We start from the raw sequence: 16,971 nt of genomic DNA on the forward strand, positions 1-16,971 counted from the left end.
AGTGCTTTAAACCTAAACTCACTGAAATTTTAACTTATTCTTGATTTTGTTACATACTCTCATCAATACTGAGTTTAAAACTTTTATTACATAGAGTCAGTCCCTAACATCTACATTGGCTCTCGAGTCCTGTCAGTAGCCTAGTGGTTTCACAGATGTAAAAGGAAGATCAATGAGTGTTTCAAGGATACTGAGCTGGGTTTTTTGTCCTTGTAGTCATCCAGAGAAATGGTGGGTTGTAAATTGGAAGTCAGTAATTGGAAGCCTGTCTGGCTCTGACACTGATCTTGATGAGAAATTTCAAAAAAATTAACCCAGATTGTATTCTTTGGAAAGCCTGTTGTTGCTGAATGGTATAAATCTGGAAAGTGGCTTGAGACTGAGGAAAAAAAAAAAACTTCAGTTACAGATAAATAGTGAAAAATATGAAAAATATCTTTGGAATCAAGCCTACTCTATTCAGTGTTGTGGATGGAAGGAATTAGAAAGATAAAAAAAAAATACAGTTCAATTGAGTGAGATTGGAAGTGAAGTTTCACACTGACTGCCCAATGCATTTTTACCTTGCTGATTTGACTATCAAAAAGTAATGAACTAAGCAGTAGGAAAGCTGCTTCCAGGAGCGAAGTAAAAAATAAATAAATAAATAAATAAAGTGCATCCTTTTAATATTAAAGGGCTTAGCCACAGTACAGCTTTCTAATTAGGTCAGCATAATCTAAAATGGTCTAAAATCCATCCCAGGTGGGAATACCCAAAATTCATAAATTTGCCCTGTATGCTCATGCTATGACCTTAGAAAGTTTCAGAAGAGCAATAATTTATCCTTGATTCCTGAGAGATTTTGATATTTATAAAGGCAGCCGAATAAAAAGAAAATGCAAAAATCCCACACCATCCAAATTCAAGGAGTAATAAAGAATGCAATTCTTCAAATATATTTGTCCTTTCACTTTTTAGTTTACATTAAGACACACTGGCAGGTTTCATGTTCAAGTTGATGTGAAATGACAGATTATTCCGTTCAGAACACTGTGAAAAGCTGCCAGGTACATGATTCAATGTCACCACCTCAGCCTCTTTTTATTTTGTTTTCAACTAAGAAAGTTCCTGGTCTGGGGCCATATTCATTTCTATAGCATCTTTCAGCTTTAAAAACATCTCAGTGGAAAGGTTTAGAGTTCCATACAAAATCACTCTGAAAGCATTTCCCTAGCTTTTCATGTTTAGTTTTAATTTCTTTCACTTAGTGAGATCAATTTCTCATTAGTGCTAAGCTGCATGCTTCCAGAGGAAATTGAAGAAATACCTTGTTTTGAGATGGGCTTTTACTAAAGTATTCAAGATTCTAGAAGGGTAAAACTTAATATAAAGTAGGAAAATATGTCATAAAAATACAGGTTTATATCTAGTTATAAATAGTGGTTTTCAAAGTGTGGTTCAGAGGAAGAACATCCATTAAGTTTTTAAGTGGCTCTGTATTATCAAGAAAAATAGTTCATTTATGCTCATAAACATACCAGAGTACTAGGAAATATATTTAAACCAATGCAAACAATAAAAATATTTACCAGTGAAAAACTAAAGACAGCAAACGTAACACTATATATACTTCATGATAAGTACATACTTAGTTACTAAAGAAAGTCTTAGAAACATGAGAGGAAAAGTAGTTAAGAATGGGCGAAAAGGTAATACCTGGGGATCAGAGAGCCTCGTCCAGTTGTAAGATGATGGCAACAGGAGTTTTAGACAGGAAGTAATTGATCAGACAAAAATGAGATGAAGAAGAGTCTCCTCTGGAGGAGAGTATGTGCAGTGACTTCAGATCATAAGACAACATCAACTTTAGAAAATGAGTAATTCTTTTTGAATACAAAATAGGATGCACATAAACACAGCTCGGAAACTGAGATCAGATTAGAAATCTAAAAGAGATTTAGATAACACAGATTATCTCACTTGTTCAGGCTTTATCGTAAATGAAGAGAGGAGACATGGCTGCCTATTGAGTCAGCTACTGACGTCATCATATACCATATTATAAAGGATATGGGACCAGTGTGTTGAAATGGGGAGTGGACTGACACTGAAGGCAGTATGAGTAGCAGAATTAGCAATAGTATTGATGACATTTAGCCCCAAATAAAATTAATGGGTAGCAAAAGAAACGTAGAATCATATTTTAAGTTCAGAGCCTAACAATGAGAAGAAAGTTACATTATGAACACAGCATTCTAAAGAAAAATTAAAAATTAAGGCATCGGCTAGCTCTTGCACAGCTTAGATTGCTGAATCAATTACAGCTGTTCAAACATCATCTCTGGAGAGCAGTACCTTCCCCACCAATGCCATGCTTCACTCTACCTTTTTAAATGGAAGATTATATTAGACAAGGCAGATATTCTTAGTGTTAATTGTCCAGATTTTTCCTTACCCATCCAACCTCCAAATTCAAAGGATGAGAAAGATTCTAAGCTGCCACCCCCAGTAACTACAACAGTGTTATCTAATTCACTAATTAAACAATTGTTTAGGAATATGATTTGCTGGGTAGGTCCTGCATCGGTGTGACCAGGAAGAGAGGGATATTAGACAAAAAAATGACAAGGTAGGAAGGGGAATGACAGGAACAAAACGCACACCCCACTATTTAGGAAGGCAAGTCTAGATGCTTCTCATGGCTCCAGTGTGCTCTGGAATAGGCAGCAAAACATTAGTTTTCAGGTCCATGAGCAAAATGTCAGAATTGGGAGCTGAAAGACATTTGAAAGATGCAATGCCCAGCTATGCAGTGAGGAGGTTCCAACGACATCACAGAAGCCAACAAAAGTGACATTCAGAGGTCTACTTCAGTCAATATAGCTCTTTGGAGAGTCCACTTTATGTAGAATGGCAGCTAGATCCCCAAAAAGACAACCCCATCCAAAAATGCTTGAGCCACAGGTCCCAAACCAGGTTTGTCTTCCTCAAGAAAAGGGACCTGGAAGAAAGAAGAGAAGCAGGATAGGAAGCAATCATTCTCCTCACGGATGGAGGTTCCTGCATTGTAATCCTTTCTCTATGCTGAGCTAGGAAAGGGGAAGACAAAAGCCAGAAATTGAGACCAACTTTATCTTTGTGAAAACGGAAAGTCACCAGAAGGCTGTGGGACCTTTCTGGGTGTCCAAACAGGGTAGAAAATGGATTAGGTAAAATGAAGTTGAAGGCAGTGATCAGAGTAAGCAAAACAACTTCTTGGTTGCCACCTATTACATGTCCATTCTCCAATTAGCCAGACACAAGGAAATGCATGAGAGGTGTTTATAATATCTAGCACATCTAACTTGATGCATTTACTACAATACAAAAACAAAAACAAGTGATGACCTTTGAGTTAGCAAAGTGAATTATGCCCTTAGCTTACAAAAAAAATCAGACTTCCCTTCTCTAAGCATAATTACATTATCCATGAAACACAAAGACCCTTAGCCCTGAAAAGGACGGACGCATACTCAGAATGCTGCATACGAATTCATGTAGTGCATGCGATGCTGAATGGGGCGGCCCATTTAAGGAAACAAAACAACAAGACAGGGAATACCATCCTCTGCAGGGTAAACGTGCTATGTTTACAACAAATTATCCTTGTAGAAATAGCCTGCAGAAAGAGTGAGCAGTTCAAATCTCTTGTTTTAGTTTTATTTTTCTTCTTGTTCTAATCACAACATTTTTCTAAACACAGCTGACAAGCAGGCAGCTCTCTAATAGCTGTCCTTCAGATGGCTGTGGACATGAAATTATTCAGTGCTTCAGCAAAAACAGGTCTGTAATTTCTAGAGGAGCTTGAAGTGATGCTCCAAGCCAGGGTGGAGGTCCATTAATTAAAGTAAGTTCTGTACTTTAGCTTGCTAACAGCTGTCACACGTGTCTCTCTGGGTCAGCTCACTTCTACCTTTCAGCTAAACTGTATCTAAAGCAAACAGCATGGTGACAGTGCAGCACTTCTTGAGAAAATATTGTCTCTAGCTTAAAAATATGTGTGTATATATATATGCACACACATACACACACACACACACATATAGATCATATTAAGGAATAAGAACCTATTTTCTACCATATTCACGAAACAAGTATCTCTTCTTGTTACCTTTGATTTTTCAGACTCTCTCAGCTTTTTTGTGGGTCATAGCTGTCACAAAATGGGGGATTTTTTTAAAAAAGATTTATTTTTATTATGTTTTTTTTTTTATTATTGGAAAGGCGGATATACAGAGAGGAGAGACAGAGAGGAAGATCTTCCGTCCAATGATTCACTCCCCAAGTGAGCTCAACGGCCGATGCTATGCCGATCCAAAGCCAGGAGCCTCTTCGGGGTCTCCCACGCGGGTGCAGACTCCCAAAGCCTTGGGCCATCCTCGACTGCTTTCCCGGGCCACAGGCAGGGAGCTGGAAGGGAAGTGGGGCTGCCAGGATAGAACCGGCGCCCATATGGGATCCTGGGCGTGCAAGGCGAGGACTTTAACCACTTGCGCCATCGCGCCGGGCCCAAAATGGGGGATTTTTAGGCAAAGTATTCTTGCATATTTACTTCAGGACTGCGCGTAGTGGTTGAGAGTTGTATAGTAGAGCTCAGCTCTAAAAATCTTAAAATCCTGTCTTAATCTCGTTGTAATGATGTATGGATGAAAGTATGGATCGATGGATTTAGAAGGCACATAGAAAGAGGCGGAGAGACAGAAACGTATCTTCTATCAGTTGCTTCACTTCCCAAATGCGAACGAGTGCTAGGATTAGGTCACACCAAAGTCAAGAGCACTGGAATACCCATCCAGATAGTGCATGTGAGTAACGGGAACTCCAGCACTTTGGCTGGCCTCTGCTGCCTCCAGCTGTATGGTAGAACACTGGATACAAAGTGTGAAGTAGCTAGTTATGTTAGCGATTTGCCTTTTCCCCTTTTCTCTATTAAGTGACTAGAACTATATAACTGGGACTCTAAAAATTTAACAAAAATACTCCACACTAAACTTGGTATATAAGTAAAAATAAGTAAATAAAATGAGTGCTTAATAAATATTATCTTATATATATATAATACTGCATTTTAAAAAAGGTACTTGAGAAGGATGGGCCCAGTGTGGTAGCCTAGAAACTGAAGTCTTCGCCTTGCAAGTGATGGGATTCCCATATGGGAGCCAGTTCTAATTCTAGCAACCCCACTTTGCATCCGGCTCCCTACTTGTGGCCTGGGAGAACAGTCGAGGATGGCCCAAAGACTTGCGACCCTTTACCCACATGGGAGACCAGGAAGAGGCTCCTGGCTCCTGGCTTCAGATCAGTGCAGCTCTATCTGTTGCGCTCACTTGGGGAGTGAATCACTGGATGGAAGATCCTCCTCTCAGTCTTCCCTCCTCTCTGTATATTTGACTTTCCAATAAAAACAAAAATAAATCTTTATAAAAAGGTACTTGATATGTGCTTTAGACTTCTATTTTTTCATCCATACAATAAGGCATTTCAAGCATAGTCTAATGTTTTAATCTGACTGCTTCTGCTGAGTATCCAGCTTGTGAAAAACACACAACTTAGAGCAATACATTGCATGTTTATGAAGACAAATGAAGGAGGATCAAAATTAATCAGGAAGACACTGAAGATAAAGAACATAGATCTGGCTGGAATCAGAGCTGTCACTTGCCAAACAGCCTTGAAGAAGGTAGTACGTGATGATGTGTCAGAGTTTGCCAGTGAAAGTGACAAGCAATATTCCACTCACAAAGTGGTTAGGATCACTACATGAAATAAAATGTAGACGAAAGTTATTGTAATGATCTATACATTAAAGGTAAGCATTAAGGGTAGGTATTTGGTAGAGCAGTTATGACATACAATAAAAAAGCACCTAGGTTTGAATCCCAGCTCTACCCCCATCCCATACCCCTGCTGATGCATACAGTACCATCAGATAGCTCACGCAGTGCGATTGCTGCTACCACCTGAGAGCTCTGGATTGAGTCCTAGGTTCCAGAACACCTGGACATGAATGTCTCCCTAAAGCCCTCCCTGCCTCCTGACCTCTGAAATAAGATAAATATCATTATAATCTAAATATTATAATATCTAAATAAATATAATATAAATAATATATGAATGTCCATCATTAACAGAACTGTTTTAAACTTCTTTAGGGCTTACATTCTCTTATTTTGAAAAAAAAAATACTTATCCTACATTATATGAACAAACCCCATAAAATACATTTGTGGTATAACTCTTAAAATTACATGTATGATTTAAAATATTAACATAACACTAAAGTTATTATATTCTCACATTTGTAACTCACATCACAATGGAAAATATGTTGAATTTATTGCTGCAATGCTGCATTATCTTGACACTGTATTGTTTCAAAAGTTAAAATTTAAAATGTTGCCCCAGGAAAATTCTAAAGAATGAGCAATGTATAAAACCAGCCTGTTTAGTGTCTAGTAAAGAAAAAGCAACAAATGCTATGGTGGAATTCTGAAAAGCCAAAAATTACGGAATGGGTTGCTCTAAAGAAGATGACTTCATAAACTGAGCAAGTGCTAAACACGTAGGACATTGAAAACCGTGTAATCTTACATGACAAAAGCGTTGGTCTCTGAAGAAAGTTTTGGCCATAGAGAAGGAATAAGAAATCCTTTAAAGAAAGGGAGGATAGCATGAAGACAATGGTGTAAAATGTTTGTCTTGATTTCTCATTGTAATTTCAAATTACTTTTTTATTTTAAAACTCATCTAGAATATTAGCATAGTACCCCCTGTGTTTGTGAGTTTGTGTGTTAATGCAGCTAATAAAGGAAATCAAACATGGTTCCTGAGATAGACAATTTTAACAAGACAATTTGGAGGCCTGTGTAATACAGGCAAGGTGATGTAAAAGGCACAGGGATTTGGTAACGATGTTTAATTGCTCTGCTAAACATTTGTAGACACTGAGAGGAACAAAATTTCAGGAAAAACTGATAATATCTGTAATCTGTGAAATTAAATTCTCTTCTCTTCCCTTTTCCTTTCCTTCTCTTTTCAATTTTATTTTTGATGATGTTTATATCATTGATTATGGTGGGAAGGGTCTAGGGTCAGCAGAAAGTGGGTGAGACCATTGTTTCCACATTTATTTTCTTCTTCCTGAATCTGAGGAAAGGGGGAAAACAAGGGGAGAAGCCTAACCCACCCTCCAAACTGCCTCAGTACCCGGGAATGGGGAATGGCCACGTGATGTCATCCTAAGGTCCCCGATGTGGAGCATGCTCTAAAGGTTCTGCTCAAGTGGTTTTAGTAGTTCTGAAATGCTGTTGATCCTGCAGATCTAGTGATGAAGATATCCTTACAAGGTCCATTGGTTGACAAAAATCCAGCTCGGAGTCTCCACTTGCCCAGAAATTTACTGTCATGATTCGCTGGACTAGTTGACCAATTTGTTCCACCCTCCTTTCTCTTCTATGGTACCAGAAGTCCTCTGCAGTCTCCAGTGGTCTGACATATCCTCCATGTGCTTCTGGGTATGCTGTCCACTGCTCCATTAAAGCCACATGTGTCCAATTTTGACACATACACTCCATTGGTAGCCCACAGGTCCTGCCACTCTCCCCATGGTTGGAGTTGAGAGCAGCAGTTTAGTTGGGGGGACCCTCAAAGAAATCTCATCTGAGGTGATCTCAAATCTCTTGCATGTTCACCTACCTGTACAGGATCCAGTTCATTCTGTCACCTACATAAGCCTAAGTCCAAACTGGTAGTTGCAAGTGCTAGGTCAGATTTATCTCCAGCCCCATTTCTTACACAAACCAATGGATGCTTTGGCCCAGCCAAACTCTGCCCTCCACATAGCTGGGCCTCACAAATACCATTGGGAGCTGCAGCACAGAGTAACCCCTAATATCTCCCTTAGGGCTGGCCCCTAGCCCTGGTTTCTGTGCCTGCCAGCATATACAGTGGACTGGTCTGGTTTGTCCTACCTCCTATTCAGTTCTTGTACACATAATTGCACATTGAAGCCTAACTCATCCCATTTGACTCCACCCTCCAGCCCACACTCATGCCAGTGGGTGCCACCGCCTGCCAAACCAGGCCCGCCCCAAGTCATGGTTCTCATACTCACCAGTGGGAGTTGCAGCCCATCAGAGATGTGCCCACAGTTTCCTTACTAGATCCACTCCCTGTTCTGGATATTTTCTCATAGCTACAGAAGCTGGAAAATCCAGGATCAGCATGCCATACTATCAGGTTCTGACAAAGATTACCATCTTAGTTTGTTGTTTTCACACAGCCTTGTATGGCATACATTAAAGTGATGGAAAAGCTACATCATTAATATTTCTTTTGGAATGGAATTAATCTTATCATTGGAAACTGAACCCTCCTGATCCAAATACTATTCAAATATCCTTTAATAAATGCAAGATTAGAGTTTCATTGCATGAATTTGTGGAAACACAAATATTTAGTTGAAAGCAGATAATGTTTCCAAAATGAAAGTATGCTACTATTGGATAACCACTTCCAATGTAAGTTAATGCACAGTAACATTCCTATCCCATACCATAACGAAAATGCAACTGCAAATTTAACATACATCTGGTATAAGCCTTAAAACTATAAATTCTAACACATGAGATAGAAAAATTTCTCTGCCCAGCAGAAGTATTAACAAAAGCACAATGTATAAAATCAAATTCCTAAATTCAAGTATACTAACACTAGCAATTTCTACTGTTGGAAAAAACCTAAGGTATAGAAATTATTTGATACCTAATATCTTTAAAAAAGAATTGTTTTCTAGACTATAAAGAACTCTCAAACTTCAAAAAAATCAGAAAATAAATAATTCCATACAAATGGGAGAAAAATGTCAGAGGAAAGGTGATCAGGGTGATGGGAAAATGATATCTGAGTATTTCATGGCTTCATACAAGTGAAGCAATGCTTCAAGGAGAAAAATAACTCCTGACTGGTGATTGTGTGGGAGCATGAGCAAGGAACACCATTCACCATTGACAAAATCATCATCTTCCTTCCCCAAGTCATGTATTGAAGCTCTAACCCCCAAAGTGACTTTCTAGTTCGGGTTTTTCAGCAAATAATTAAAGCTAAATGACGTTGAACACTAAATCTAATGGGATTGGCATTCATTTATGAACAAATCTAAAGATCTACCTTTCCCTCCAGCAAACTCATACTGGCCACCAAAACCCCACTGGCCCTCTCTCTGTCTCTTAGCTAGCACCTGCATTTGGACTTATGCAGCTCCAGAATTCTATGCAGATCGATTCTATAATTTCCTTTTTTTCTCTCAAAAAGGAGAGAAGAGGAAGGGAGGGGAGGGGAGGGGAAGGAACCTGGCTTCAAAACCAGAGCATCATCACTTACCAGTCGGGCCAATGATAAGCAACGGTACACAAGGTAAGAAGTCTACTTGGAAAGGCTTAAACTAGGATGACTTACATCTTTACCAAGCACACAGGGAAACAGGAGGTCTAGAAGTAGTACTAAAATTAATCAAGATAGGCATTGAGAATTCAACAACAGATCTCTGCAATAAACACAACCATGTCACAAAGGTACTGGATTACTGGATGGATAACGCAGAGGTTCAGTATTGGGAGCAGGGTAAGAAGAAGATAGCTCCATGTCTAAACAGAAGCTTTGGAACAAATCTAAAGATCAAAGTATAGTGGAGCCCTCTGCAGTAGCCTAGCGGCTAAGGTCCTCACCTTAAACACTCCAGGATCCCATGTGGGTCCCAGTTCTAATCTCGGCAGCTCCACTTCCCACCCAGCTCCCTGCTTGTGGCCTGGGAAAGCAGTTGAGGATAGACCAAAGCCCTGGGACCCTGCACCTGTGTGGAAGACCTGGAAGAGGCTCTGGCCTCTTGGCTTTGGTTCGGCTCATTCCCAGCCATCGCAGCCACTTGCGAAGCGAATCTTAGGACAGAGGATCTTCCTCTCTGTCTCTCCTTATGTCTTTCTGTGCATCTGCCTTTCCAATGAAAATTTAAAAAAAAAACTCTTAAAAGAGAGAATGTAGTAAACAAAACTGGATGTTGAATGCTACAATACTGATCTATATTTCAAAAATCCCTCCTACCTCCAAAAGCCTTCATTTCCTTGCCAACCCTCTCTTGGGTCCAACCAAATATGGTTCAACAGAATTACTCGCCAAGCATGAGAACTGTGGAATTTAGGAACTCTTAATAACTGCAGAGGGGAAGGGATAAAGAGGCTGAAAATCTCAAGGAAACATTTCTGCAATTAAGTAATGTGTGTGCAATAACCAAACACCATACTGCATCAGATTCAATAGCGAATCTACTTTTTTTGTTTTCTAAGTTAAAATTGAATTAATCCAATCAGAATTTACAATATTTGTGTTAAATAATACTCACAAAAATAATGTTTGAAATTCTTCATCTCCCAAGTGGGATCAGTGGCCTAAGTAGTAGATGTACATAAACTATCTTTGAAAGAAAAACGTAATACGCTTCCTCCTGTTACTGAGAAAGCCTGCACCCTGATTCAGAACTAAAATACTTCCAGCATCTGAGATGCATTTATTTCTTTAAAGAAGATGAACAGACAGCTAAGCTCGAATTTACTTCAGTCACTAAAATCTAGATATTTTCCAGATGTCAGCAATCTGCTTCTCTTTAAAATACTTCTTTTTAAAATAGCATAGGTATCTTTGGGATTGAAAACCAACAAATGTATTATATTTTATTTTAACAGAAAATGCTCTCAATCTAAACAATGGACAGCATTCTTTCATTGACTATCTTGGGTGTATTATGTAACATTTAAGGGCACTGTGCTTTGTGTCTCAAGCTAGCATCTCTCTCCTCCTAGACATGAATTATAAAATCAAATTTCCTATTCCTTACTTGGCTTCTTTCTATATTTGTCTTTCTTTTTACACTTGTAAATCATGTTTGATCCATATTGAAAGCCATCTGATGTTTTTAAACTTGTATCTTTATTAATGACAATATGCAAGTACAAATTCATAAGCAGTATTTCAGCAGCCTAGAATTAATATCAATTGTTATGAATATCAATGCTGCAAATAATCATTTGTTTTGAGTGTCTGTCAAGACTGAACACACACACACACACACACACACACACACACTTAAAACAGCATAAACAATGTCGACTAAACAGATTTAGTCATTATTCTTGAATGCAAGGCTAATATTTTCAATATTGTCATGGAATAAATTATTCTTCTCAGGAACAAGAGGATCCAATTAGGAATGTAAGATCAGTGAGGTGACCGACCCTTACACAAAGCAACCTAGCCCTTTATCTCTCCACTCCTAATAAAAGTTAGCCCAAGCTCTAGCAGTGTATCAACTAAACCACAACAGCCACTTCTGTTACATTTCACGTAGCTGGAGCTGGTTGCTGCACTGGTGGAATAATAGGCTTAAGGAATATATAAGGGAGAAAAGAACAAAAGTACTAATTAAATTTGGAACTCGTATATTTCTGGGATGATGAATGCACAGGAGAATACAGTAATTCCAAATGTCAGCTTCATTTCCACTGAACTTCTAAAAAATCTTAATAATGCTTTAATTTTTCACTTGCATATAAAACTAAAGGTCCTCCTTTAACAAAGGTCTTAAAGGAGCCCACGTGCAAGCTTAGATATCACATTTGTAGATTTCCAAAGTGCACAGTGAGCAGCCCAGTTACCAGGTCAGTCTTCACACCCTTGCTGCCGCCGTGGCAACACCGAGAAAGTACCATAAATCATCTCTTGGCTGTACACAATTAATTTTATGTTCTCTGCTTGTCCTCTCTATATTTTATGCTGTTTTTTTTTATTTTCATTTTTCAGGTCACTTTGGTTTTAGGTGAAATAGCAAAGCTTAATATTAAAATATCACTGGGTGACATTCTAGCAACCATGTTTAATAACCAAATTCTGGGTCACCTTTTCTCATGCATTTAAAAAATAACTATCAAAAACACTGCCAAAAAAAAAGGTGCTCCTTTGAATAGAACAAGGTTTATTGCATAATTTCTTGAAGAGCAAAATGTTTCCATTATTCTCATAGTACATATTATCATAGCAGTCTTTTCCCTTATGTATTATTACCTTAGAAGTACTTTCACACTTCATCAGAGACTCTTATCATTAAGTTGACTTGCAATAAAACTGGAAAAAAAAAACCCTTTTTTAATAATTTTCAGAATAGCTATTCTTCCAGACGGCAGTCTACGGATTCTAAATGCTACTAAATCAGATGAGGGCAAGTATGTTTGCCGAGGAGAAAACATCTTTGGTTCTGCTGAAATTATAGCTTCGGTGTCCATAAAAGGTAAGCCTATATAGCAAATGTTTTATAATCACAATTTCATGGCTTTATCAGAAAGAATATGGGTGCATATTCAATTTTTTTTCACTAAAATAAAATGATCGTTTAATTCTATTACAAAACAAACTTTTTAAAGTACACCTGCATATCTGTTTCTATATGTGTGCATGCTCCAGTTTATAAAATACACTTCAAACACACAATGAATATGACCATATTGTTGCTTTCCACCATTTAGGGCACAATACAGCAAGGAAGCGTGCTGCAGAAATCTGATATTTTACTTCTGACAAAATTTGTAAGAGGATTTTAAAAAAGGCTTTATGAAGTACTATCTAATATCTCAAAGTGTTAAAGTAGAAAAACAATACAAATACTTTCCTCTCCTTAAGATAATTTCAGCACTAACCAGGAGCATTCCTTTGTTATCACTGCTACTGGGGAATGGGCCAGAAAGGAGAAGCAGGAGTGTGTGGGTCAGTGATGGAGGCAGCCACATGAAGAGATCCCAGCAACACAGCTGCTTCTTACTTCTGAATCCATGGAAGATTTTATACATCACATATCTTTTAAGAATTATGAATATTGCTGTTTAAATATTTCTCTTAGCTTTCTAATTCTAAAGCGAACTACATGTTTAACATAGCACATATTACTGCTGAATGTTTTTGTTGGTACTCTGTTTCAACATGGGCAACATCTAAAACCCATATTCTTTTGACACTATTTGTTACTGTTTAGTGGTTTAAAGAAAATTCATACTTTAGGCATCAAGATTTATTTAACTGGCAAAAGGATATGTTCACAACTGAATGCATCCTTAATTTTTTCCATTGTGCTTATATTATACAGCAAATTATATTTTACCTATAAAACAATGAAAATGCTCATTTGTTTCCCTATCTGCATTAGTGAAAACATAGTTATAGGAACCAGCACTCTGATACAGAAAAGTGGCAAAAATCAAGAGAAGAAAAAAACCACAATATAAGAGAAACTTGCATTTAAATTATACATTACAGAAATCCAGCCTAGCTTTTCTCGTATTCCTTCTATGTGCTGCTTACAAAATAAATTTCGTAGAAAAGCATTTAGTGCTAAATGCACAAACATAAAAATGTATAAATGTGGGGCAGGTTTTAATCAGAATTTAATCAAACATCCAGTTTCTCAGAAGAAAATGCTAAATCCCAAGAAGCTTAAATTGCAGTGTACTGTGTGTATCTGCCTTCTCTGATGAAGCCAGAGACGTGAGTGCCGTCTGGGGTATCTGACTTCCAGAAGGTTAGTATTTATCACAGCCATCCAATCCTAGGATTGCTCATTTTCTCAGTGACTGCTTGAAAGAACAGTGGATATGAAAGAATCCAGGCAGTGGCTTGCAGTGATGTTTCTTCTGATTGCATTGTTGTTAGGAAAATTAACCTGATCATTAACTACAACCAATTATGCTGCAGTGTCTACATGTAGGAGCCTAATTAGTAAAACATCAAAATCGTATCTCCATCACTTCAATGCTTTATTCAAAACACATCCTGTTGTTTCCATTTAATCACCAATTTAACCCACAGAAATACACAGCTTATATTAAACTTCACTGGTTCAAAGTTGCTCTAAATTCAGTATAAATGAATAAATAAAAGTAAAATAACATGGTTTTGATAATTTACTAACAGTAATTAGATAACCAAACCATTCAATATGTTTGCCTTTTGTCTTATATTTCAGTGACAGCATATGCATGTCATCAAAAGTACCTTTTATAATGAGCCAGAGGGTGCCTCTGACACACTTTTTCTCTTCAAAAGTGGATTATTTTAATGTAAACAAAGAATACAAATGGGAGAGTATTTGTAGTAGATATGTATGGCTATGGAAACACTAACTTACACAAAAGTTCTTCTGTTGCCTGCAACTTAAAATAGTACTTGAGGGTAAATTACACCAGAATTCTTTCTAACCTACGGAACAATTGTTAGATTAAAAATTCATTTTATTAGACCTGGCACATTATCCTAGCAGCTAAAGTCCTCGCCTTGCACATGCCAGGATCCCTTATGGGCACCGGTTCTAATCCCAGTGTCTCTGCTTCCCATCCAGCTCCCTGCTTGTGGCCAAGGAGAATAGTCAAGGAGGGCCCAAGGCCTTGGGACCCGGCACCCCTGTGGGAGACCCGGAAGAGGCTCCTGGCTTCAGTTCTGTTCCGGCTGTTGTGGCCATTCGGGGAGTGAATCGGCAGACAGAGGATGTTTCTCTCTCTCTCTTCTCTTTACATATCTGACTTTCCAGTAAAAATAATATGTCATTAATTTTTAAAAACTCCTTTTATTTACCTACCCTTCAGCATAACCACAACATTCGTAATCTCATTTTCTATGTTCTTATTCCAGAATGCAAATGACTGCAGTCCCTCATGGTTTTTCACCAAGTTAGCTCCTTGGTAGGAACAGGGACTCTTTAATCATTAGTCCCCCTCAAAAAAAGGAAGGGCAAAGTGCCCTAGCACCCAGAAATTAACATTTCATAACGGTTTACTTCAAATGTCAAAAAATTAGATGCCAATCCCTGAAGCAATTTTATGATTCTCTGTTTAAGTTTTTCTCTATGATTTAAAATGATGTAGGGAAACAATACATATTGATGAGGTTCTTCATTGCATTTTTATTTCTACAGAACCTACAAGGATAGAACTTACTCCTAAAAGAACAGAATTAACAGTGGGAGAAAGCATCGTCCTTAATTGCAAAGCCATCCACGATGCTAGCTTGGATGTCACTTTCTTCTGGACACTAAGAGGACAGCCTATTGATTTCGAGAAAGAAGGTGGACATTTTGAAAGCATCAGGGCTGTAAGTTAATACCCTCTTATTATTAGAATAATGGCAATTTTAGAAAGTTTGAGTCAAGTGTAAAAAAATTCAGCTATGAAATGCTACAAAAAAGTAGAGAGAAATATTAATGTGAATCAAAAACTTCTTTCTTCCATTAGCTTGTCATATAACACTGAAAGCAATCACTATTCAAAGAGCCCCATTAAGAAACCTAGAACACTCTATTATGTGAATCTGATTTCCTCACTTCAATATAAAAAGCTTATTTGACTAAAATTGTCAATATTTATACATGATGTCTTAAAAGGTGTGTTGCTACAAAAGAGGCTATAATACTAAAAGCACAGGAAACAGTGATTGTAATATAGTTAATTAATTAAATAAATAAGTCCTACTCTTCCAGAAACTAAAAATTTGAGGATTTTCTGTAAATTTCTCACAAGCTATAGAGAATGAACATATAACCTATATTCACAAACGCACAATAGTCTTAAATAACATTCACAGGCAAATGTGTTGCCTGTTTGCCAAATCTTTTCTTTTTAATTCCTCCTATTCCATTATTTATCCATGTGACTAATCAAGTACATGGAGCTAGGAATTCTTATGGAACTTAAAACCCCTACAGAATCATCGCCATGTCTTATCTCCTCCGAGAAATGAAGAGACCCATCCACCATCTGGATCGTTTTAAAAGTAGCATAACACAAAGGCACAGAGGAAGAGGTGGACAGACACATAGGAAGAACTAGCTAGAAAAAGAAAGAAGGGATTGTGTCTGGGGTCCTCTTTTTACTTATATGACTGGAAAGATGAGTCTAAATATAATTTTTTTTGCCTACAAATTAAATTTAAAATGCTGTTGCAAACTTAGATTATTTTTTACCTAAGCACTTTAGGAAAACCATAGTTACAGCAAACCTTCAAATTCTCTTGTCAGTCTGATGGTATTTCTGAAGGTTCTAAGAGGCATTAAATCCCAGATCCAAGGCTGGGAGTTCTCTGCGTCAAGTCCAGTACCTACCACAGTGCATGGAAAGCTAGTCAGCTTGACTTGCCCAGGCATTAATCTCATAAAAAATGAAGTGGAAAATTCAGATTTCTAAGTGCTCTCTCAGCTTAGAATCTGATAAATTTATATTAATAGAAGAATAAATATGTATCCATGTCATATTTGCTAAACAAAATTAAATAATGTTATAAAATATTCACATCATACCAGTTTGTTTTGCAGTTATTCACATCTCATTAGATACATTAAAATTATTAAGTTATACACAAAGATTTAAGTGAAGCTAAACTAGGTTTTTTTCACATTTGTGATTTTTCCATCTTACCATGGATTAAGAATTTCATCCTACAGATTTTATAACACTAATGTCTTAGAACCAGGAGAATAATATTAAAAAATCCGTTATTTTCACAACAAGAAATAATTCATTAAAAACATATCTTCGTAAGATCATCTACAAAGGTTCATTTTTAGCAGTTACTCTTAGTAAAAATGTCACTAAAATAAGTTTCTTCATAGCAGTCAGCCCATTTAGCTTACAATACTGACAAAGAAATAAACAGATCTGGTGAAGTATGAAAACTTCTCATTCCATGCCTTAGATATTACAGCTTTAGATTTATGTCACTTTTGTATCAAGAAAGAACCTTAACATCACATGTCTGCTCTATGCTTTGCATACATGCTATTTTTGTTCTTGAAAAGTACAAAATTGACCCTTACTTCCTACAAACACAGTTGTTAGAAGCCATATTAAAATTAAGCTTTGGAAAAAG

At 37.3% G+C, this 16,971-nt stretch overlaps 1 protein-coding gene across 2 annotated transcripts in view; it reads left to right on the forward strand.

Moving 5' to 3' along the window:
• CNTN5 (contactin 5) overlaps positions 1-16,971 on the forward strand; it is a 1,028,052-nt gene that overhangs the window by 887,718 nt on the left and 123,363 nt on the right. For both annotated transcript variants that reach the window (XM_040976845.1, XM_040976846.1), the window contains 2 exons: positions 12,228-12,355; positions 15,026-15,201. In XM_040976845.1, coding sequence (XP_040832779.1) covers positions 12,228-12,355; positions 15,026-15,201 — 304 coding nt within the window. The remainder of the gene's footprint in view (positions 1-12,227; positions 12,356-15,025; positions 15,202-16,971) is intronic.

This window comes from Ochotona curzoniae, unplaced genomic scaffold, assembly GCF_017591425.1.
Source record: "Ochotona curzoniae isolate NIBS_2020 unplaced genomic scaffold, NIBS_Ocur_1.0 contig_2723, whole genome shotgun sequence".
Lineage (NCBI taxonomy): Eukaryota > Metazoa > Chordata > Mammalia > Lagomorpha > Ochotonidae > Ochotona > Ochotona curzoniae.